The 23,467-nt window shown below is 35.3% G+C and overlaps 1 protein-coding gene across 2 annotated transcripts in view; it reads right to left on the reverse strand.

Moving 5' to 3' along the window:
• The window catches only part of LOC149805814 (uncharacterized), a 45,853-nt gene extending 23,307 nt beyond the window's left edge, over positions 1 to 22,546 (reverse strand). Inside the window, exons 1-5 of one of the 2 annotated variants that reach the window (XM_089950526.1) lie at positions 22,426 to 22,546; positions 17,180 to 17,336; positions 15,272 to 15,482; positions 4,042 to 4,131; positions 691 to 762 (exon numbers count right to left, since the gene is read on the reverse strand). In XM_089950526.1, the coding sequence (XP_089806652.1) occupies positions 691 to 762; positions 4,042 to 4,131; positions 15,272 to 15,482; positions 17,180 to 17,336; positions 22,426 to 22,447 (552 nt within the window). In that variant the 5' untranslated portion in view covers positions 22,448 to 22,546. Of the gene's footprint in view, positions 1 to 690; positions 763 to 4,041; positions 4,132 to 15,271; positions 15,483 to 17,179; positions 17,337 to 22,383 lie in introns of both variants that reach the window. The other variant, XM_089950524.1, reaches the window with a different exon arrangement.
• Between the last annotated feature and the right edge of the window lie 921 nt (positions 22,547 to 23,467).

Raw genomic sequence — 23,467 nt, forward strand, 5'->3', positions numbered from 1 at the left:
GATCTGTAAAGTTGAGTGCCTTTGACCACTCAGCCACCTGGGGCCCCAACAAAGTGAATGAGAGAATGCTAATACCAAACTGCTATAGAATAACTTAAATGGTTTTTGACCTGTAGTGGTAACGAGCAACAACCCAATGTGATGATATAAAGTTAATTGTCCAGGGCCATAGCTCTATCAAAGTTTTCCATTATCAACCTATCAAGTTTTCCATATTCAAACTATCAAGTTTTCCATTTTCATACTATCAAGTTTTCCATTTTCATACTGTCTATTATTTGGACTAGAATTTGGTAATTTTCTAATGTTTAACTGTAGATTATTCTGTCTTTAAGAGAAAAAGAAATTCTCCATTAAAAAAAATTTACCATTGTATAACCTAACCATTTTGTCCAGGTTTGTACTTGCCATTAGAGTGGTTAAATGTTTCTACTGCTATGCAAACCAATTTGATTTCTTGAAACAATATCAGGGTACCAGTTTTTGTTCATGGGGGTTTAGTGATTGATTCCTAAACTATAAAGATGAAAAAAGAACATCCAAAGTGCTCATTGGGTCAAAATTTTGAGGCCATCAAATAAACAATTGTTGGAAAGCGCAATATCCTGCACTCAATGTGCAACAATGAGTACAATATGTAACTTAATTAAGAGTAAACATACAAGCCATAATTCACATCTCAATACATGCCATTTTTACTAGTCCTGAACTTCCGGCATGGAGTGCTCCCAGGCTTAATGCTTTTTCTTGCTCTTCCTGGGTCTGAAATTTTGAACCAAAAGCAAAATATATAATTTAACAATATAGTGACTGTGTGGAAACCATTTTTTTTCATTCAATCAGTGACCTTTGTCGTTTTGACCATAATGGTTCTTTCTTAACCAAGTGCAAATCACTGACAAAGTTTGGCAACTGTGGAATGGTGAACAACTTGTGCTATTGCACAGAAACAAAATTAGTAACAGATGAATGAATGGACAAGATCATATGCTCCAAATGTATAAAAATATTATTTAAAAACAAGACTATATGCTGTAAAGGCACGAAAGTCTAATCAGATCATCTATATAGTTACAAATATGTCACCAAAATACAGCTGTGAATGCATACCCTGGTACTCGGGTACCTGCCTGTTCATAATAACCCTTGTAATAAATTAAGCCACTAGGCCACTGGAGTGGTTGTATTTGTTATGTATTTGAAGAATGCAGTACATATAAATGTTAAATAAAGGTGCTGATATAGGAACTGTGGCAAAATTGCAGATTATAAAACTTGCAGAACAGAAAGCACTCTCTCTCTTTCCAAACTGAATCTGAGAAAATGTTGGCTAGACATCTTAATCTGTCTTTCTTGACTGAATAAGAGGGTCTGTGCCTTCATTATGATTATAAAAACTGAAACATTTCCACAAAATGTATGACTGTTACACTAATTCAAAAGGTTGAGAAAACATTACAGAATTAACTGTCTTAGTTTTTATAATGATGATTCATTCTAAGTATGAAAAAATCCATCATGGGGTTTAGTAGATATAAGCAAATGACAAACTTATAACATTTTTATATGACCATGACCATTTTTATATGACCATGACCATTGACCTCAGTGTCAAAGGGGTAAGCTAGCAAATAACAAATCTGTCATAGTTTAATAATGATTCACGCAAAGTTAGGGAAATCTATCGGTGTTTAGGATAGATAGCTACATCTAATTTTAATTATGCAATACTTACCTATCATTGTTTTTTTTATAGCTTTATGTTTTTCTTGTGCTGAAAAACCATTCACCATTCTGTTGGAGGATGTATTCACACTGAACCAGTGTAAATACATCCTCCCACAGAATGGAGACTTGTCAGTATGATGCACTCAACTCGTGCACCTAGCTTGGGTCTTGCACAGAACTGTCATCTTTTTCAACAAAAAAAACCAATTACACCAGGAAAAGAGAGCAGGGTGGGAGGAGGACATTTGACAACAGCAACAGGAAAGTATTGCATAATTAAAATTAGTTTTACAAACCACCAAAAAGTACATTCTGATAGCAACTATTACTGGTCCGTCACTATTGAGAAGTTGAATTTGTCAGTTAGGTAGGTAGGCTGATGATCTTGTTTAACTGATCAGAAACAGAAAATGGAATGCACTAACTGTTCAGGAGAGGTCCACGTAATAGAATATTGGTGTCTCTCTGGGCCCAATGTTGTTGATGCAACAATAGGTCCCAGATATAAAAAAATCCTGTGCTTATTGTGTGTGGTGCACTACCTTCCTAACAGGAAGTGCAATATGTTATGCAGGGCACAAGGACAGTACACCACGTATCTCTCAGGAGGGACCACATGATTGCCTGAACATGAAAAGTGAGCAAGATCTCCCTTCAGGGGGAAGCAATTAATTCCTAGAACATTCAGCCCTTCCTTTTGAAGGGGTCCCATGGGTCTCCAAAGAAGGTAACAAATGGAGGTAACATGAGGAGAAAGACTACCAAATTGCTATCACTCTGAAGTCCTCCAAGGAGAAGTGATTAAGTCAGGCCCATCAGGCAGCAATGGACTGAACCTCATGAACTCTAAAAATCCCCACTGACAAATGAGAAAAATGGACTTGTGATCTCAATTAAACCCTAGACAGCATGCATCAGTAGACAAAAAACAAATCTTGCTGTATCTTCTTGCGAACTCTAGAGTGAGTAAAAAACAGTCTTAAGTGGGAGGTCCTGAAGATCGTTGAACCATGATTGTAGAGTGTCACAAGAACCCGTCTTGTGGTCACACTGACCCATTAACTTTCATGACATTATTCTCAAAAAATAAATAATGACAATAACTGTACTGCATATCCGACCTATTTGTTTACAGTGTATACTACATATACCCTTTTTGTATACAAGCAGTAAACAAATGATGACCCATTTTACTTGTCTTTTCCGTTGTTCAGTAAAGACGTTTACGGTTGTAACTTTTATTGAGGAAAACAAATGAAAATATACTGTTGAGAATGAGGGCTCTGATATTATCAATATAAAAATTGTTGGAGAAACAATGATAATAGCAACCAGAAGATTTTTTTGCTGTGTCAATCTTTTTCTACCCAAGAGAGAGAGGAATACACTAGTCTCCCATGGCTCTTTAATGTTGGGAAGGTTGCTGCTGTTATTTTATTGACTCTTCTGTACCTTAGTTGTATATTTTACGGTGTACCAAAATCACAACAGGGTGCAATAAAAGAGGCATCTTTATGTCCCTTAATGAATTGCAATTCTAAAAGGAGCAAAAAGGTTACTGACACAGAACTTCTTAAATACAGAATGGATAGTTGTAACACTGAGATATTTCTCTTTGAAAAACTGTAGAAGGAAGACTGTTAGTGTGGTACATACTGGAGATTTGTGCATAATGTCCATACAGCATGGCATTCTCAAAAAAGATGGCAAGTTCTAAACATGCCCGAAGACAGATGTCATACTGACAATTCTCTGCTCTGTGGGAGGATTGAGTCACATCAAACAGACAATGGTATTTTATCACGATAAAGCATAAAACTACACAATAGCAACAGATAAGTAATTGATCCCATTAAAAAGCTTTAACCAAAAAATTTTTAAAAAACTGCTGACACCACTGCCACAGCCAAGCATGAAGAAAGGTGACTATGTTTTGCTTTCCCACTAACTAGGGCTCGACAGAAGTGGTGTCCACTCCTGTACATTTGATATGCAAAATTTCATGCAAATATATTGTGGTATTAAATGCACCTTTTGAACATGTCTCCTCTCAGAGACCCTAGATGCAGTAATCAAAACCAGAAACAAAGTATGTGTCTTTCTACTGTACATGGAACTTTTGCACCTTGTTTCATTAAGTACCCTCTAGAATTGACAGGAGTTAGCATGATGGCTGGACAGGCAGAGGTAATCACAAACATCTCCAAAACAAGCATGGGAATAATAAATCTTTACAACCCTGATATTTTTTAAAAGAGTATTGGGGATAATAGATCTCAAATTAATTTTCTAGAGTGTGTTTACAAGAATTACCTTGCAGAAGACAATAATGTTCTTAGATTTTCCATACTCAAACTGATGTGGTAACAGGACTGTAAGCTCAAAATCACTGCGGAATTTAGTCTGCAAAGAAACAATATACAAAATAACAACTGGTTTAAAATTGAAAAGAAATGATTTGGTGTTTTGAAGTAATCCAACAAGTTTTTTTTGCATCAAGACAAATTAAGAGCCTTGCTCAAAAATATGCTACTGTATGGATGATCCAAATGAACCCATACCCTTCTAGTCATATGTCCAATGCCCTTAACAAATGAGCCACTATGACTCTACAGAAAAGAATGAGACTCGTAAAAGAGTCATGCCACTAATAAGTTTGTGAAAAGAGTAAGAAGACCAGGACCTACATGTTTGAAGAATTGATGTGTAACACATAATGGGACCCTGGGTGGCCAAATGGCCTAAGGCACTCACCTTTACAGGTTCTGACATCTTACCTGTCTGCAAGGGTTCGACTCCCAAGTTCAGTCAATGTGGGAATGTTAGAAAGCTTGCCAGTAGCATCCTGTGAATAGATGGTTCTTCCTGGAGTTTTATGATTCTTCCTCCTGCAGATATACTGGCTGCCATGTATTTATGTGCTGAAAAATGTGTTAATTCCAACAACAGCAACATGTAGCCTTGATACCAAAATCAACAGGTTAAATGAGCATGTACCTGAATGAACTGCCTTAGCTTCATAATGATTCATTGGTCCAAAATCAAAGCATGTTACAGAATGAACTGCCATAGCTTCATAATGATTCATTGGTGAAAAATCAAAGCGTGTTACAGAATGAACTGCCATAGCTTCATAATGATTCATTGGTCCAAAGTCAAAGCATGTTACAGAATGAACTGCCATAGCTTCATAATGATTCATTGGTCCAAAATCAAAGCGTGTTACAGAATGAACTGCCTAAACTTCATAATGATTCACTAGTTCAAAATCAAAGCCGGTTACAGAATGAACTGCCTAAACTTCATAATGATTCATTGGTCCAAAATCAAAGCCGGTTACAGAATGAACTGCCTTAGCTTCATAATGATTCATTGGTCCAAAATCAAAGCATGTCACAGAATGAACTGCCTTAGCTTCATAATGATTCGTTGGTCCAAAATCAAAGCCGGTTACAGAATGAACTGCCTTAGCTTCATAATGATTCATTGGTCCAAAATCAAAGCATGTCACAGAATGAACTGCCTTAGCTTCATAATGATTCATTGGTCCAAAATCAAAGCCGGTTACAGAATGAACTGCCTTAGCTTCATAATTATTCATTGGTCCAAAATCAAAGCGTGTTACAGAATGAACTGCCTTAGCTTCATAATGATTCATTGGTCCAAAGTCAAAGCCGGTTACAGAATGAACTGCCTTAGCTTCATAATGATTCATTGGTCCAAAGTCAAAGCCGGTTACAGAATGAACTGCTTTAGCTTCATAATGATTCGTTGGTCCAAAATCAAAGCGTGTTACAGAATGAACTGCCTCAGCTTCATAATGATTCTTTGGTCCAAAGTCAAAGCATGTTACAGAATGAACTGCCTTAGCTTCATAATGATTCACTGGTCCAAAGTCAAAGCCTGTTACAGAATGAACTGCCTTAGCTTCATAATGATTCACTGGTCCAAAGTCAAAGCCGGTTACAGAATGAACTGCCATAGCTTCATAATGATTTGTTGGTCCAAAATCAAAGTGTGTTACAGAATGAACTGCGTTAGCTTCATAATGATTCATTGGTCCAAAGTCAAAGCATGTTACAGAATGAACTGCCTTAGCTTCATAATGATTCATTGGTCCAAAGTCAAAGTCGGTTACAGAATGAACTGCCTTAGCTTCATAATGATTCACTGGTCCAAAGTCAAAGCATGTTACAGAATGAACTGCCTTAGCTTCATAATGATTCACTGGTCCAAAGTCAAAGCCGGTTATAGAATGAACTGCCATAGCTTCATAATGATTTGTTGGTCCAAAATCAAAGCGTGTTACAGAATGAACTGCCTTAGCTTCATAATGATTCACTGGTCCAAAGTCAAAGCATGTTACAGAATGAACTGCCTTAGCTTCATAATGATTCATTGGTCCAAAGTCAAAGCCGGTTACAGAATGAACTGCCTTAGCTTCATAATGATTCGTTGGTCCAAAGTCAAAGCGTGTTACAGAATGAACTGCCTTAGCTTCATAATGATTCACTGGTCCAAAGTCAAAGCGTGTTACAGAATGAACTGCCTTAGCTTCATAATGATTCACTGGTCCAAAATCAAAGCGTGTTACAGAATGAACTGCCTTAGTTTCATAATGATTCATTGGTCCAAAATCAAAGCGTGTTACAGAATGAACTGCCTTAGCTTCATAATGATTCGTTGGTCCAAAATCAAAGCGTGTTACAGAATGAACTGCCTTATCTTCATAATGATGCATTGGTCCAAAGTCAAAGCGTGTTACAGAATGAACTGCCTTAGCTTCATAATGATGCATTGGTCCAGAGTAGCGTGTTACAGAATGAACTGCCTTAGCTTCATAATGATTCATTGGTCCAAAGTCAAACCCATGATTTCCCGCATCTGAGGCGGGCACTCTAACCACTAGGCCACTGGAGTGGTCCTAAGGATTATTAACTTACTGAGGTTATTGGTGTGAATCTTTGCTGACACAGCCAACACCCAATTTGAGTGGGCAAAAACTATGGATTTTGTCTTTTGCTAAAGGACACAGTACAGCAAATTCATTTACAAGACTGCACACTCACCATTCTTTTCACAACTAATATCCTAAATTTATTTCACCTACTTTGAGTTACTGTTATATTTCTATTTTATATTTTTCTACAGTTTAAATTACAGATTAATTATCATTAAAAGGACCTCGGGATAAATCTGTGTGTGTAAAGTTTCTTGACTAAGTAGTTTAGGAACATCAATAACAAACGCGTACTAATGGACTGACAGACAACAGGCCATCCTATAAGCTCTTCTGGTCTAAGATAAGCAGCGCTAAATTGGAAGTGATAACTTTTATATTTGTTTTTATATATTATGCTATATATATCCATACTGTGTGTTTAACTTTCATCCATAACTGTAGATTTAAAGGGTCATTTGTAAACAACATATTACGTAGCTAACTTCTGCCCATGACTGTAGATTATACTTTAAGATGATAATCATTTGTAAAGTATATGTTTACTTGAATTTGACTTGAGGGCCTTAGTTTCCCTTTGGAAGTTTTCTAGTCTACCTGATTTGTGTCAGGTTCTTTCCAAAACTTGAATTAAACAGACCTGACCTTGTTTATGAATTTGATAGAAATTTCCACTGAAAATTAACAGGTGCAATGCATTTTGCTGTGTCATAAATGAGGTGACCATCTGTATATAAAGAAGACCAAGTGAACAATTATTCATTCCTATTTAAGTATAAGTTTTTGTGGAATCACTTTTAGTTGTGTTCCAATAGAATTTGAGAGAAATTATTTATTAAGTTATTCATTGGAATTACGAAGTGCTCATTAACATTTTGGACATACATCAAGACTATTGATATATCAGCATATTCAAGCCTATTCAAACATCAGCAGATTCAAGACCTGTATTTCATTTGGAACACACTATACATTTGGGAATGTGATAGAACTTTTAGGACTATTTGGGAATTAATTCAGAATATGGTAAGTTCCTTTTAAATTTTCTCTTTGTATTCAAAGGAAGTAAATTATTTGTTGAATTTTACTAAACTTGTTGGTTTTACTTTTTCTCTTACTTAGTTTCAGACCACGTAGTCATAATGATTTAAAATTTCACAAGTGCACTTCTAGAAAATAGTAATTCATACACTGTACAAATTCACTTCTATATTTCAATGTCATGTTAATTTGTGTATTTTGCTATTACAGCAAACAGACAGTCATTTTCATTAGCAGCCAGCTTCATATAGCATATATAGCTTTCCTAACAGCAATTTAAACCAAATATCCATCAAAGTGGGTGAAAGAATTATAACTGAATACAAAGCTTGCCATGTACCTTGTGGAACTAATACTAAAGATATCATAAATACTAAAGATACTGTTCCTACTACAGATATAATAAATACCAAATATGCTGTAAATACTACATATATCATCAATACCAAAGACACCATTAATACTACAGATATCATAAATACTAAAGATACTGTTCCTACTACAGCAGGGATCGTCCTGGGCTTCGCCAATGTCGCAAATTGCGATTTTTTTCCTTATTGGCGACAAAAATATCCCATCTGGCGATTTTTTTGGCGACATACTTTTTGGTTATTTAATCTGTACATACAATCATGGATTTGGACTGGATAAATTAAAAGGCAGAACGAAAGGAAGCCACAAACTTGACTAAGCAATGCATTGGAATCAATCTGTTACACAAACGATCCTTTGTTCTTATTGACAACCCCATCTTTACAGTGCATTGTTACATCATAATCTGCTTATGCTGATATCTGGGCTGAGGACTGTATGCTGCGATACAGTCAATCATGCTACCGCACTAAACCTACAACTGACCGACTTCTGAAGACGCGAATAGAACAGATACAATTAATTGTATGGCTAATCCTTCTGTTTTTTTTATACATATATCAATACAACAGTTTTGCTGAACCTTCATAGAAAACTGATAACCTTTGAAGTACCGACTACTGTGTATAAATACAAAGCAAATGGAAAAAATCTCAATCACAATTACATCTGTCTCCAGTGCAGCATTTTACTCATTGATATTTTCCTTTTGCCATCAGTCCCGTGTTACGGCTGCAGAGGCTTAAACTCCGCAACAAGAAATAGCAAAAAAAAAAAAAACAAAAAAAAAAAAACAAAAAAAAAAAAACAAAAGTTTTGCATAATTAATAATAATTATTTATTTCTCAAAATACAGGAGTGAAAGAATCCCTAAATTGGGTGTGAATTTATGCTTATATATACGGTCCAGTATTGCCAGGTGTTGACTCGTGTAAGTTTCATTCGTGGGAATGGAGATCCTATTTTTCTTGTCGAGAAAATTTATACAGCATTCAGTGATCATTCTTGGGAGTTAGGAAGCAATTCGCTACAAACTTTGTGAAGCTAGCCGGCCGGGGGGGGGGGGGGGGGGTGTGTGTGTGCTGCTGAGAGACTACTGGTGTCACCTGTCAGCACTGTAGACTGTGAACGTGGATTCCGTATGATGAACCTCATAAAAATTGACATCAGAAATAAGTTCTGCATCTCATCTCTCGAGAATTTAATGAGAATCAGCATGTACAGATGTGAAAAATTAGACTTTGAAACTGCATTCAACAAGTGGGCAGCCCTAAAATCGCGACGGATCTTCATGTAACACTTTGTAACATTTTGTTAATGCTTCTTGTAATTAAAGTATTAACTAACCCATCTTTTGTAATTTTCTTTGCCTGTTACATTAATAGACTAAATTAACACTTGGAAAAATGTACACTACTTGTTTTGGCGACACTTTTTGAAAATTGGCAACAAAATATTGAGGTTGGCGATTTTTTTTGCGACAGCTTTTTAAAAGCCAGGACCATCCCTGCTACAGATATCATAAATACTAAAGATACTGTTCGTACTACAGCTATCATAAATACTAAAGATACTGTTAATACTACAGATATCATAAATACTAAAGATGCTGTAAATACTATAGATATCATCAATACTAAAGACTCCATTAATACTACAGATATCATAAATACTAAAGATACTGTTCCTACTACAGATATCATAAATACTAAAGATGCTGTAAATACTACATATATCATCAATACCAAAGACACCATTAATACTACAGATATCATAAATACTAAAGATACTGTTCCTACTACAGATATCATAAATACTAAAGATGCTGTAAATACTACAGATATCATAAATACTAAAGATACTGTTAATATTACAGATATCATAAATACTAAAGATACTGTTAATACTACATATATCATAAATACTAAAGATACTGAATATACTACATATATCATAAATACTAAAGATACTGAATATACTACAGCTACCATAAATACTAAAGATACTGAATATACTACAGATATCACAAATACTAAAGATAATGTTAACGTTACCATAGCTGCCAACCCTCCAGGATCGCAATTAGTGAAAAATAGGGATAAGAAGTTGTGAATTTGGACATGAATTAGTGAAAAATACCACGACCGTCAGTACTACACTATATCAACATCACAAAAAAAACTAAAACACTACATATATGCAGAAATATATCTGCATTTCTATTTATTATGGTATTCACAAACTTCACTTATTCTTGTGGTTATTTATCAAGACATGATACTGTGGCAGACTTGAACTTCCTCAACTGCTTGATCGTAAATTTGTTTTTGAAACAGTTCAGACTTCTTGCATGCTGGTTGATCTTGGTGACTAAAACTGCTGACAAATTTACTGCACCTAAGGAGTCGCTAAAGTCTTATTTTTCCTCACTAGAGAAAATACACTTTCACTGTCACTGTTGCGGTGAGGAATGCACAGGAGCTGCATCATGAATTTAGACAGAGAGGCATGTTTATGGCTTCCATCTGATGCTAGACTCTCCCCAACTTTCACCCAGTGTTGGGCCACTCTTTCCACTCCTGTTAAAATTAAAGTCACTGAGGAATCCATCTGAAATTAGAAATAGGAACACAAGTAGGATAAACACACACAGACACACAAATGCATATATCAGACATGATTTAGGTCTTCCACAAAAAACGAAGCTGAAATATTTTGAAGGGGAGCTTGGGGACTCTCCCCCAACGGGGTCTTGAGGCGCAGCACCCCTGATCTGGGGGTCCAGAGGCCCACTTCCAAAAACGCATTTTACATTCATAAAAAACTGCTCCTGGTGCAACTTATGATCATTAAATAAACCAAAATAATCATTTGAAAAACTAATAAACTTACCAAAAATGTTCAACTTGACTTCAATAATTTCACAATATTTATAGTCACATGAATTTGTTCTCCAATACTATTGATGCTGAAATTATATCATGTGTATGTCAGTGTATGTCGTAATTAAGTCACAATAATTTCTAAATTTTTGCAGCAAATATATTATACTTCTCTTTTCATAACAAATCTGTAAAATAAACATCCAAGTACATCAACTATATACAAAAAATCCCATACATTCACTTGTCTTTTTCTCCAATGGACACAACCTGTTGATATGCCAGTCGAGCTCTTTTTGTGGCTATGGCAAAGATTTCTCTAGCAGTCCTTTTTGTCACCACTGACTTTTTGGCTCAATGTGCAATGATTTCTTTTCCTTCTCAATTAGAGCCTTTTTCCTTTCAAGCTGGTGCTTGTATTGTCAACATGCTGTGTGCATATTCAGACAGAGGGCTACATCTGTTCTCTCATGCAAGAAATCTTTATTCTTATAGTAATTAGTTGCACTTTTTCCAGATGCCTTTTGAGCTTCAATTTTTCCGTATGTAGCTTCTTTAGTAGCTGCTGTTTCAAACTCTTCCAACCGCGACTACCACAGAGCAGAGGTCATAAAATGTCAGTCCTCTAGCGTTCAGTTTTCTTATAAAATGACCAACTAAATTTCCATAAACTTTTTGCTCCAGCCATTCCCATTTCCGTACATTTTTAAAAACCATTATTTAAACGTTTCGTGTCATGGTCTCTCTCAACAATTCGGGATGATATGTTTTGCAAGCATGCTTCTTCTTTCCACTGCCATCAGTTTCCATTACATGAAGATTCATTGGATGAACTTAAACCTTTGACCAACCAGAATACTCTTTACGAGAGTCGTGTGCTAATATATGGAACGAATAATTTACAAGAGTCGTTGCGGAATGGGAGCAGACAGACCATTTTTTTTTATAAAACTGGATCGAAGATAATATAAAAAAATGGACTATATCAAGAAAAATCTGATTCAAGTCTGGAAAAAAGTGGAATTCCGCTTTAAAATGGAGAAAAATCATGTCTGATATATTCGCAAGCAAATGGCCTTATCTTTTCAGTTGTGTAACATAATCCTTAAAAAGTTAAACGTTAACAAAAAGAAAATGTGTGCCTCATTTTGCAAATGGTGACATACTGAAAAAAACAGCTTTATCCTGAAACTTCAAAAATTCAGTGCAGAGTTGGTCCTTTTCTACTGGTGGTGATAGGTGCGGAAACCTCTTTACAAAGTACTCTGTGCTGTCTATCGTTGCTTCCATTTTCATGCTGACATCAAGTATCTCTGCATGCTTGAGGAGTTCACAGTCAATAGGAAATTTCTTTAATATGTAGTCAATATGCTTGTCTGTAGAAGTGTCTTACAGCTGGAAAGATGGATAAAAGAAGATAAATCAATGGAAAAAATCTCTACAGCTGGTAACAAATTCAATACTGCACTGCTGAAAGTGATGGAAGACAATATAAAACTATTATTGTCAAACAAAATTCAGGAAACATCAGCTCACCAGCATGAAAAACAGCAACAGATGCTGACAACAGCAGCCCAGCTTCTTTGGCATCTGACATATATGCCCTGGCTGCTTGGCCGATGACAAGTCTTGTTATGCTGTTCTCTCTGGTGTTGCTCCTCTTGAGGTAATCCGAAGACTTCCATGAGAGAGGCAGCCTTAGCTACAGCTTCTGGATTTAAAAAGCAGCCTTAGCTACAGCTTCTGGCTTGAGAAAGCAGCAATGCAGTTCCATCAGCAATTCTTCTAGTATCTTTCTCATTTTGTGCACAAGTGATGCCTCTTGTTTCAGCACAAGGTTGGTTTTTGAAAACAATGGTAGAATGAATTTAAGGAACAAGCAATATAGCTTTGAAGATGGGTTTTAAAAAAAGGTTACCACTTTCTCAACCCTCTTTCCTGGCTTTTCAGTCTGGCTTCCATTTGCAGCAGCATTTGCAGGTCCCTGTTTTGATGCTGGAAGTAATCCAGATAAGAAGAAGCATTTACGAGCCTCCCACTGCTCAATAATGCAGGTAATTGTGAGAAGCAAGGACAGCCAGCGAGTGGGTCCATATTTAAAATCTTCCAGACCTTGACTCCACATTCTACCTAGACTCTTTTCAGCTCCTGACATCTCTTGGAAGACTTATCCAAATACAAATAAATATCTGTAAAGATAAAGAACCAGTTTAATGTTGTTACCATAGAAGTTGAAGCCCATATAAATGCCAAAAGAAAATGTAGTTATTACACGAGTGGCACTAGGACTATTAAAACTGGTACAGAAAATAACCATAAAATATTTGTAACTGATGAACTTAAGGTTTATCTCAAATACCTATTACTGAAAGAGCTAACATTGGCTGAGAAAAAGCAGGCTGCAAAGAAGACACAAGTTAAACATGGTTACCTGTAAAGATTTCCTTTAGGTCTATGGGAAGTTCAACAGCAGCTTTCTTTGCAGCAAGATGCTACAGGTGACATGGGCAGCCTTGGTTAAAAGTACCAGGAATTTTCACGTTAATGAATGCTGCAACTTCTTTCTTGGAGACAGTCATGACCGCAGCATTATCTGAGCCAAAGCATAAGCAACAATTCTTCTAAGGAATCTCATACCTTCTGAAGGCTGCATCAATCAATTTGAAGATATTTTCCCCTGCAAAATGATACGTTATAAACTGCAATAAAATAAATAAAGCAAGACAATCCCACGATACAAAATTAGGCAAAAGCAATAAATATGAGTAAATAATATTAGGAAATGGACAGTGGGAATCTTCTAAATTAAGAGAGGTATAAATGATAATTTTTGAGAATATTAAATTTTGTACTTGGATTTAGAATCAAACCAGGAAATTACTGGCGGGGGGGGGGGGGTATCTGATACAGTTATTTTGTACATTTTATTCAATTACATAAATTCTATACTTGAAAAATTATGATTATGGTTGCTAGACATACACTACTGATGATAAGCTATTTATTATATAAGTCAAAGTAAATAAATTACCTGTGGAAGCTTCGTTGCATGCTTCTATGGATAGCAGCTCTGCTGTAACCCTGCCTAATTCAGGACTGAAACATTTAACCACCAGTGGTTGAAGTTGTGTGGCTCTTCTATCATTACTGCCATCAGTTACAATAGAAAATGAAGACAAATTCATGCAAAGCACCAAGTTTTCTGTGGTGTCTTCTGACATTGCTTTAACTAGTGCAGCACTTTTGGTTCTTCTACAGGAAAATCTGGAAGCGATCTTCGACTCTGGGAATATTTGTCAGAATAAATGTTTAGGATGGTCTCCAGCTGATAAAGGTAGATTGTGTTCAACAAGAAAACTCACAAACAATACTTCAGCATTGGTAGCTTGCAGGTCTTCCGTCGATGGCGTAAAATATTTCAGAGCTGAAATCTGCTGCGAGTTTTTAATTTTTCAAACCTCTATGTGTTTTTTGCTACCAATGTGCTTCCTCACATAGTTTCTGCCATCATGCCCAATATTAAAATTTGTGGCATACTGTGTGCAAAAAGCATGATGTATATCAATGTTTGATGGCTGAATGCATGGCCAATTTGTGGTAAATTCCAAACTAAACTTCACTTTTTATATAATACATTTGTTTTTCCTTGGTGGTGAAGCAATTTTCAAGATGCGATGCTGAACGGTAATTCAAATCAGTGTTGGCGATGCATGCACAGAGCAAAATTCCAGTTAGGCCCCAGTTTCTCTCAAAAGCGATTGCAAAACCACTCTGATACATACAGATTAAAATAGGCTAAAATGCTTGCTACTGGGCCAACTGTACCAATTGGCTGTAGTTCTACTAATATCAAGACCAGCAGTACCCGACTGTTTCAGCAACTGCCAATATCACGACTAGCACTTAACGAGAAATCGGTTATTTTATTAAAGATTTAAAATAATTGAGAACTGGGGGAATTCTTGATTTTTCTGCATGCAGCATGAATCCATGAATCGCTGAATAAGCCATGAAATTCATGCTAAAATTGTGAGGGTTGGCAGCTATGCATTACAGATATCGTAAATACTAAAGATATATTGTAAATACTAAATATATTGTTAATTCACTATTATCCATGGGGTGCATTTTAAAGTGGATTTTGTGGTGATACAAACCACAAATTCAAAGATTCAACAAACAATGGTCCTTCTGTGAAAACAGTCTGATTCATTCTCCAATCTGTGAATTCAAGTGCAGGTGAACTTTTGTTGTTTGAATATAAATGAATTGACAGTAAGAAACTGACCTTTTTCTTGGTAGCCATGTCCAGTTCCATGTTGGCATGTATAAAGCCATCCATATTGTCCAGCATGCTTAGGTCAGCATACTCTTTGTGTCGCATAATACATTCACTGATCGAAAATTTGGGTTTGGGGTAAAATTTGTGAATCCAGATGTCATCTTCTGGTTTCTTGGCTAAGAATTTCTCTGACTCTTTAACTTTCTGCACAGGAGCACTATCAAAGGCAAGATAAAATTGTTATTTACGCAAAAAACAAAATTATCACATTATATTAAAGACTCAAAAGAAATTTTTTAAATTATCAAACTCCAATCGCTAATTTCCTCACTGTTAAAATGAATGGGATAAAATGAGGCAACAGCCATTCAATAAGAACACCAGCTAATACAGCAACTGTTACAATTAATGGGATAAAAATGAGACAGGATCCAGTGAAGTGGAACACCAGCTAATACAGCCATTGTTACAAGGAATGGGATAAAAGTGAGACAACATCCATTCAACAGGAACACCAGCTAATACTGCAACTGTTACAATGAAGAGGATAAAAATGAGACAGCATCCATTCAACAGGAACACCAGCTAATACTGCAACTGTTACAATGAATAGGATAAAAATGAGACAGCGTCCATTCAACAGGAACACCAGCTAATACAACCAGTGCAAGGTTAATTAATGAAAAGAACTGAAATATGCACACACAAGGCTTTATCATGTATAAAACTCTGTTTTGGCCAAAGTATATTGAGGAAATTAGAACAATGGAAGACGACATGGAAACAAACTTGTAAGAGAACCCTCATACTAACTAGTTCCCTTTTTTTGAAACGTTATCCATGTCATTACTACATATGCTTTCTCTATGCAAGAATAAACAATATGCATTCCTTCCTATTGGTTCCAAAAACCAAACTCACCACCAGAATTCTACTTAATATAAATCTGAAATAAAGTAATTCTGAGGGTGATGAAACAAGATAAAAGGTCTGCTATAACCAATATATCGAGCCTGTTACAAACAAGACAAAAAGATACCTGCTATTAAAACAGGCTGATGATAGCATGGATCGTTTAATGAAGAGGGGTAGACTTTAATGCACTTGCATGGCAGAAAACTTCAATGTTCAGTCATGGGCATATAATCTTTAAGATATGAATTGGAGACGAAAAAAATGTACCTGTATATGCTTCTCAATAAAGGTTTTCTAGTGAACTTTTGTGATGAAAGCCCCATCAAGACTTTTTTTGTTATTTTTTTAAGACTTTTCAAAAAGTTATTTCCATGATTTTCTGCCATTTCTGAGATTCTCATTAGTATCACTACTACTACTACTATCCTTCTCATCTACACCATCATCTGAAGACAATAGTTTCAATATTAAACTACTAACATGGAAAAGAGTTTGGGAAAAACAGTCACCAAAAGTTTTAATTTTGTATCTGATGCCACAGTGGTTAAAACATCTGACTTATGACCAGAAGGTTGCTGGTTTGATTCCCACCACTGCAGGATAAGCCCAGATTAGCTGACATGGTATATTCTTGTGCAAGGAACATTACCTGTCTTAGTAAGATATAACTGTCATAAAAAGTTGCAGTGCCTCAAAAAAATAACCAAACATCCTAGTTCTTCAAAAAATTGGGACATTAATATCAAAGTTTAGTTGCACAACAATGATTTTCAGTTTCAAGGCTACCTGAATATAGGAATTCTCAATGATGGATATGATGCATCTCTTTCTCTCATTCTGATTTTGAACTGACTATAATTATGCTTACACAGATGACCCAAAAACACAAAATTCAAACTCTAATAAAATTTATGCATAAATAAAAATGATGACATAATTTGAAATAACTCTCATATGTGCATACTTTAACTAGCAACCATATCTATTGACACTTCTTACACTTTTTTAGGCTGTCGTACAAAGGCTTTCTTTTCTTTGGGTTCTGGTGGTTGCCTTACTCTGCGCTGATTTTTCTTTTTGTGTCGGACTTGAGTCACTAACACAGCTCCTGAAAATTGATTGTCAACAGCTCCCCATAATCGAGGCCTTGACAAACCTGAAATTAAGGCATGATGAATTCTCAGACAATATCAATACTAGAATCAGCATTTAATTTAAATTTTTGAAATGTCAAACTATAATTAACTACTGTAATTTGTGTAATTATGTATGCATTCTTTCTTCCTCTTTTTTCTGTTAATACTTCCTTGCCTGTAATTTTTCCTGATCTTATTCTACATACACCAACAACCCATAAAATTACATTAATTCTTACATCTAATTTTTTAATAAAAAAAACCCAAACTTTTTTCATTTAAAATATTGCACATTTAGGTATCTCCCCCAAAAATTATTTCTTTTATCTATAACTACTTTTACATAAAAATAAAACCATAAAAAGTGTGAAAACATTACAGACAACTGAGTGAAGTCTTGTGCATATAACAATCCATTCTAATTAATTATGTACATATTTTATATGCATGTTCCGATGGACCTAAGAGATCTACATCAGTACCATGGGTATCTGATTGTCTGACCCACAGTGGTTTTGTTCTGCGACATTCAATGCCTCTAGACACATTAAAATGGTTGGTTAAATGATCACATGTATTTATTTTTCAACAATCTTTTGAAAAATCATATTCATGTGAATTTCACTTCAATAATGATAATAATAAAACTATTCATTTAAGATTTAGGTAAAAAGGCAATGAAGCCATATGAATACAGCAGATGTTGCCAATCATAAATTTTTTGATATAATAGACTTCTTTGACAAGGTGATGCAGAACTTATCAGGATGTATGCTTATATCCACTTTGACAACTACAAGCGAAAGGGTACGAGAATACACATTTTCACTAGCCAAGGTTCCGATAAGTAAAGCCTATCTACACCTTGGCAGATCATACTTTAGTGCTTTGTCCTAGTGACATCTATTGGATTCATGGGTTGCCTACCTTAGTATGTAATACCGACTAACCAACAGCATATAACAGCAATACATTGTATATTGGCTGAAACCGGCGGAGGCAATTGACTTTAAATGGATACTTTGTAAATTTAACATTGAAAGTGTGACTACGTACCAGAAAGAAGCTATTAAAGGTGTATTTGAGTGAAAGGTATTTGTACAAACACAGACTGGCAGTGGAAAATTGCTTATTTATGAATTCATTTAAGTTGTTGTGTTCCCCTTGTCTTGATTATGTAGGAACAGTGTTCAAATCAGAATAACTTAATTTCATTAGATGCAGTGTCTTGCTGCCACATCCAATGAAATTCCCACACCCAAAGCACAGAAATATCTGCTTGATCTTCCATGGTGTAAATATGGTTAACATATTGAAACCTTGGCTAGCAAGTGCATACACTGAGCAACTGCATTTCATTATTTGTCAATTGTTTTGTCAGCCATTTTTTTAACTTTATTTTTGGCTACTTATTCATTTTTTTTGTTATACCTAACAAACATGCCAAAATGTACCTAAGTCAAAATGAAGATAAATCAAAACATACTCAAGTCAAAATGTACACATGTTAAAACATACCCAAGTCAAAACATGCTCATGTCAAAACTCATATCCATTTCAAAATGTACCCAAACTAAAAGTCTGAATTCATTGAGGTTCAGAGATTTGCTGCTGTTTTTCAGTTGTCTATTTGAAATTTCCATATATCAGTAAATACAACTTCTCTGTAAATTGTGAATATGCATTGCTGGCTTTAGATTGCTTTTGTCTGATAGCTGTAGAAAAGATAATTTAATAATCTAAGAATTTCCCTTGATATTGAGACCCCTTTAAAAAATATAATTTAATTTTACTAGTAAACACAAGGATAAACAGCACTAATGAACATTTCATTTTGCTGTGATTAAAATTTAATGGTATATTTTCAAATTATTACAATCCAAAAAATGCAGATACAAGCATTGCATAATGAATACTGTAATTTTAAAAAAAAAATGCATATCATATATGCATTTCTGGATCTGAATAGTTCATGATAATTATTGTAACATTATTTTAATTTACCATTGTTTTGTATCACTAAAAACATACAAAACTTCCAATAATGCTCCTAAATTTATTAAAATGTTAGTATGTTATGCTTGTAACCTCACCCCTGCTCTGCATGATGAACTGTACTTTCAGCATTAAAAAAAAGTTGACTTGTAGGCAAGAATACAAAGTAGCTGAATTTTTTAACAAAGTTTCTGTACTTAAATGAACCAATTTAGAAAATATCCGTTCATAAATAACAGGCATGCTACCCTTGGAGATTTGTTTTCCCCTGGTTAACAGTAACATTTTTAAGGACGTATTGTAATGATAACTAGCTTTGAAACACAAAGATCAATGCAATGCACATGTAGAAGTTATGATACAGTAAAACCTGTCATGAGCGACCTCTGCAATGAGCGACCACCTGTCATTTCTGACCACAATCGTAATGCACGGATCGATTTTACTATATAAACGCTCTGTTATGAACGACCACCTGCTGAACGCGGCCAACGACTGCGATTTCTTGGCAAAATATGCATTTTGACACTGCTATGAATGACCGCATCGCCAAAAAATCAAAACAGATTGACACCACTGACCTTAACTTAATCCTTTGTAAACACTAGAGCTCGGGATAAATGTAGTATGCAAACAAAGTGCACATTAAATAACACTATAGTTGAACAACCATATATCGGGATAAACACCTCTAACCATCATTTAATCCTTTGTAAGAAAGACTGCATAAATAGCAAAGATTGCTCTAATAAAGTATTTAAAAATAATTTGTCTTGCTACAGTACTGGTTTTGTGAAATTTACAACTCCAGCGTACGGTGTCACTTGTAAACTGCAGTAAACCAGACTAAAGTACATGTCACTAACCGCCATTGTAGTGCCGAAGTCATGTGAATAGCCAGTAAGAGTAACATCAAAGCGAGTAATGATGGATATACGCAGTCAATTTAGAGGTTTGTATTTTTTCTTTATCTGTATGAAAACTCACAAAACGCCGGTAGTCCTTATGTCCAAGTGAGAAATCGTTTGAAAGGGCTTCAGTGTTGGTTTGAGTACGTCGTTTGCTTTCCAGTTAATCCATAATGCCTGGAGGGTGAATGAGCTCATTGTCTTTAATACTAGTAAGTGAGAATCATCTCCGGATTTTTTTAAAATTATTTTTTATTTCTTTTGTTAGTGTTTCACCAAGCCACAATCTGTTTACATGGGTGCAGATGGTCGGAACATTTGTTTATCGAGCTATAACGCTGTTGATTTAAACTTCGTCTCAGAATAAATGTACAGTATTGTTTCCTGATGAGTTAATTATGTCTTTTGGTTTCATTCATTGGTACATAATATATATTTATTCCACAATTCCCCAAAACCTGATCAAAACCGATAGTCTTTATAACGTCAACACTAATAACAACGACAGAATCTCCGCTGAAAAAAAAGAAAAATTTTAACACTGGAAGAAAGGATTAATGTCATTGAAAGAAATGAAAAAGGCAAGACCACTCGCAAAATAGCAGTCAGCTTAAGCGTCGGTACAACGCAAATTCAAAATGTAATCAAAGACAAGAAGTCCATTAGAAACGAATGGCAGAAAGGTGCACAAGCACAGAGGAAATATGCCACGGCACGACGGACAGTTTACGGAGATCTGAACGAGCGAGCATGGGAGTGGTTTTGTGTTGCAAGGAGTAAAAACATACCAGTAAGTGGAAAGTTGATTCAGGAAAAGGCAATAATTGAGATACATGTTCAGACCAAATAGCTGAGTAAAACATGTCAACAAAGAAGTATAATGGATTTCTTTTAAAAAAAACAAGTGAATAAGTGTATAAAATAAGATATATATATCATATCTAACTGTTCATTTTTTGTACATATTAATGTGATGTTGAAATATAAATTTTATTCTCGTTGTTTGATAGATGTATATCTTTATTATATAAAGATATTTTGAGAGGAATGCATGCATTATTTAACAAGATTCATGAATAAAGTTTATGATACATGTCAAGTGAGTATGGGTGTTATTTATTTTTCAACAATGCTAACTATTGACCCTGAAAACCAGTCCATTTTCACACACCTCTTATGAGAGACCACCTGTCTTTAGAGACCGCTTTTGGTTGGCAGAAGGGGCAGTCTCTCATAACAGGTTTTACTGTACTGACAACATCAGGTATATGTGGCTTGGTTACTGTGACAATTAACTGCTCAAAATGACGAAAAGATTGAGAAAGGAGAAAGCACCACATATTAAATTAGATTTAGGTGGGATTCTGCAGGTCTGTCAGTATACATTTCTGGTTCACTTGTCAGTAAGTGCTATTGCTCTAAATCAGATTAACATAAAAATTTAGTTTTATTGATCTACTATGCAAACATCTGCAAGAGCACCTATTGCAAGACAACTATCAATTAGCTTTTTTTAAATGATATTTAGAATTCCCTCAAAAAGTTATGGTATTGACAACATCATGTAATTGCTGCTCATGATCAAAAGTTGCTGAAAGTTAATTTGGAATAAGGTGGATTATGGTCTGTATGTAATCACTTTTTTCCAATTCATTTTACTGCCATGCGCTTGATCTGATTAATGTAAATGTGTAATTTTGTCGGAATAAGTGTTATTTATTTTAATGAGCCAAACATTTTCTATTACTCCTTAAAATCTCTAGTATTTAACAAAAAGAGACATAGAAGAAAATCATCACGGATGATTAAAGTCAATCAGCTGCATTGTTTCCACAGAATCAAGTGCCTGTGCATGGATGCCAGTAATAATTTTCTTTTTTTTAAAATTTGATCTGTGAACTGCAAAAAAAAAAATTTGATTTTGGTACGGTAAGGTTTTTGCCCTGTGTGTACGTTTAGACTTGGGTACGCTTCGGCGTTCACAGGTACACTTTGACTCTGGTCCGCTTCGGTTGGAGTACGTTTCGACTGTAACTCAAAGAAACCATGTGCTAATCCTTGTTCATTCAAGTTTTGTGATGCTGTTGGGTAGTGCGAGAATAAAAACTAAGAAAGGTTTTAATGTTTCCTAGCTTAGCTATGTAATTCATGCAATAGCACGGACTGTATTTTGTAGAGTCAGCAAAAATTAACTGTGTTCCTTTACCTAGAAGTAAGCGAGCTGCCATTTTGTCTGTTCATTTGGAACCAATCGGAAATTGTCCTTGCCCTATAACTTCAGGTCACACCGGATAATTTCGTATTTCGACCACCCACCCCGATTTTAAGGACGAGGGCATGAGTCCGAAAACATAAGTTTTATATTTAAAATTTACACAGAAACGATATCTGACAAAAATGGATTTACATTACTATGAATTATACTTGAAAATGGGTTGGATATTTTGGTGACTGCCTGTCCTTATTTAGACTACCAGCGGAGAAATAATGCGTAGTTTTGGCTGCAAATGAATAGCCAACTTGGTTTACGTATATATGCATGTCTACTACATCCATAAATATCTCGAAGTCGACATGATCAACCTCAATGACGCCATTTATCACAAATATCACCATTCTTCCAATATAAAGAAAGTTTGTAATTAAAGAAATGGTTTGTGTAAAAAGCTATAAATGACATAAACCGTTCTTTCAAATAATCAAGATGTTAGGTTTAAACGACGTTCAAATATTCTGTTTAGAATTAAGAAGTACCACCCTTTAATTTAGTTAAGGAAATCGCTCGTAATTCCGTTCTTTTTCGGAAGTACTTCAAAACTAGCAGATCTGAGAAGAAAAAGCGTGCATTAGATAAAACTAAGATTCGGATGAATATTGGTGATCAGCTTAGGGCGCTGTAATAATTTGAAGGGCGAACTTTGGCTGAAGACACTCCGACATATCGTTGTGTTGTCTTCTTTTGTTTCAAGCGCGACGTGCACAGTGCAAAGTATCAGAGGAGGTCAGGGTACTAGGCTAATATGAAAAATAGCAGAGTTTATATGTTCAAGGGAGAAATTACGTGGCTCATAATGTGATGAAAAGTTGATATTCTCTGGTTTCATTAGAACCCAACGACGTACCTATGCAGTTTAAGATTCAGTATTATTCAGATGATATGGCATATACGACTTTTTGTACGTAACGACGGCATTAGGGTTTTAAGGGATGATTGGCATTACAATTTGCTATAATTCTAGAGAGCTTCA

The sequence above is a fragment of the Sinohyriopsis cumingii genome, chromosome 2 (genome assembly GCF_028554795.1).
Source record: "Sinohyriopsis cumingii isolate HCF-2022 chromosome 2, ASM2855479v2, whole genome shotgun sequence".
Lineage (NCBI taxonomy): Eukaryota > Metazoa > Mollusca > Bivalvia > Unionida > Unionidae > Sinohyriopsis > Sinohyriopsis cumingii.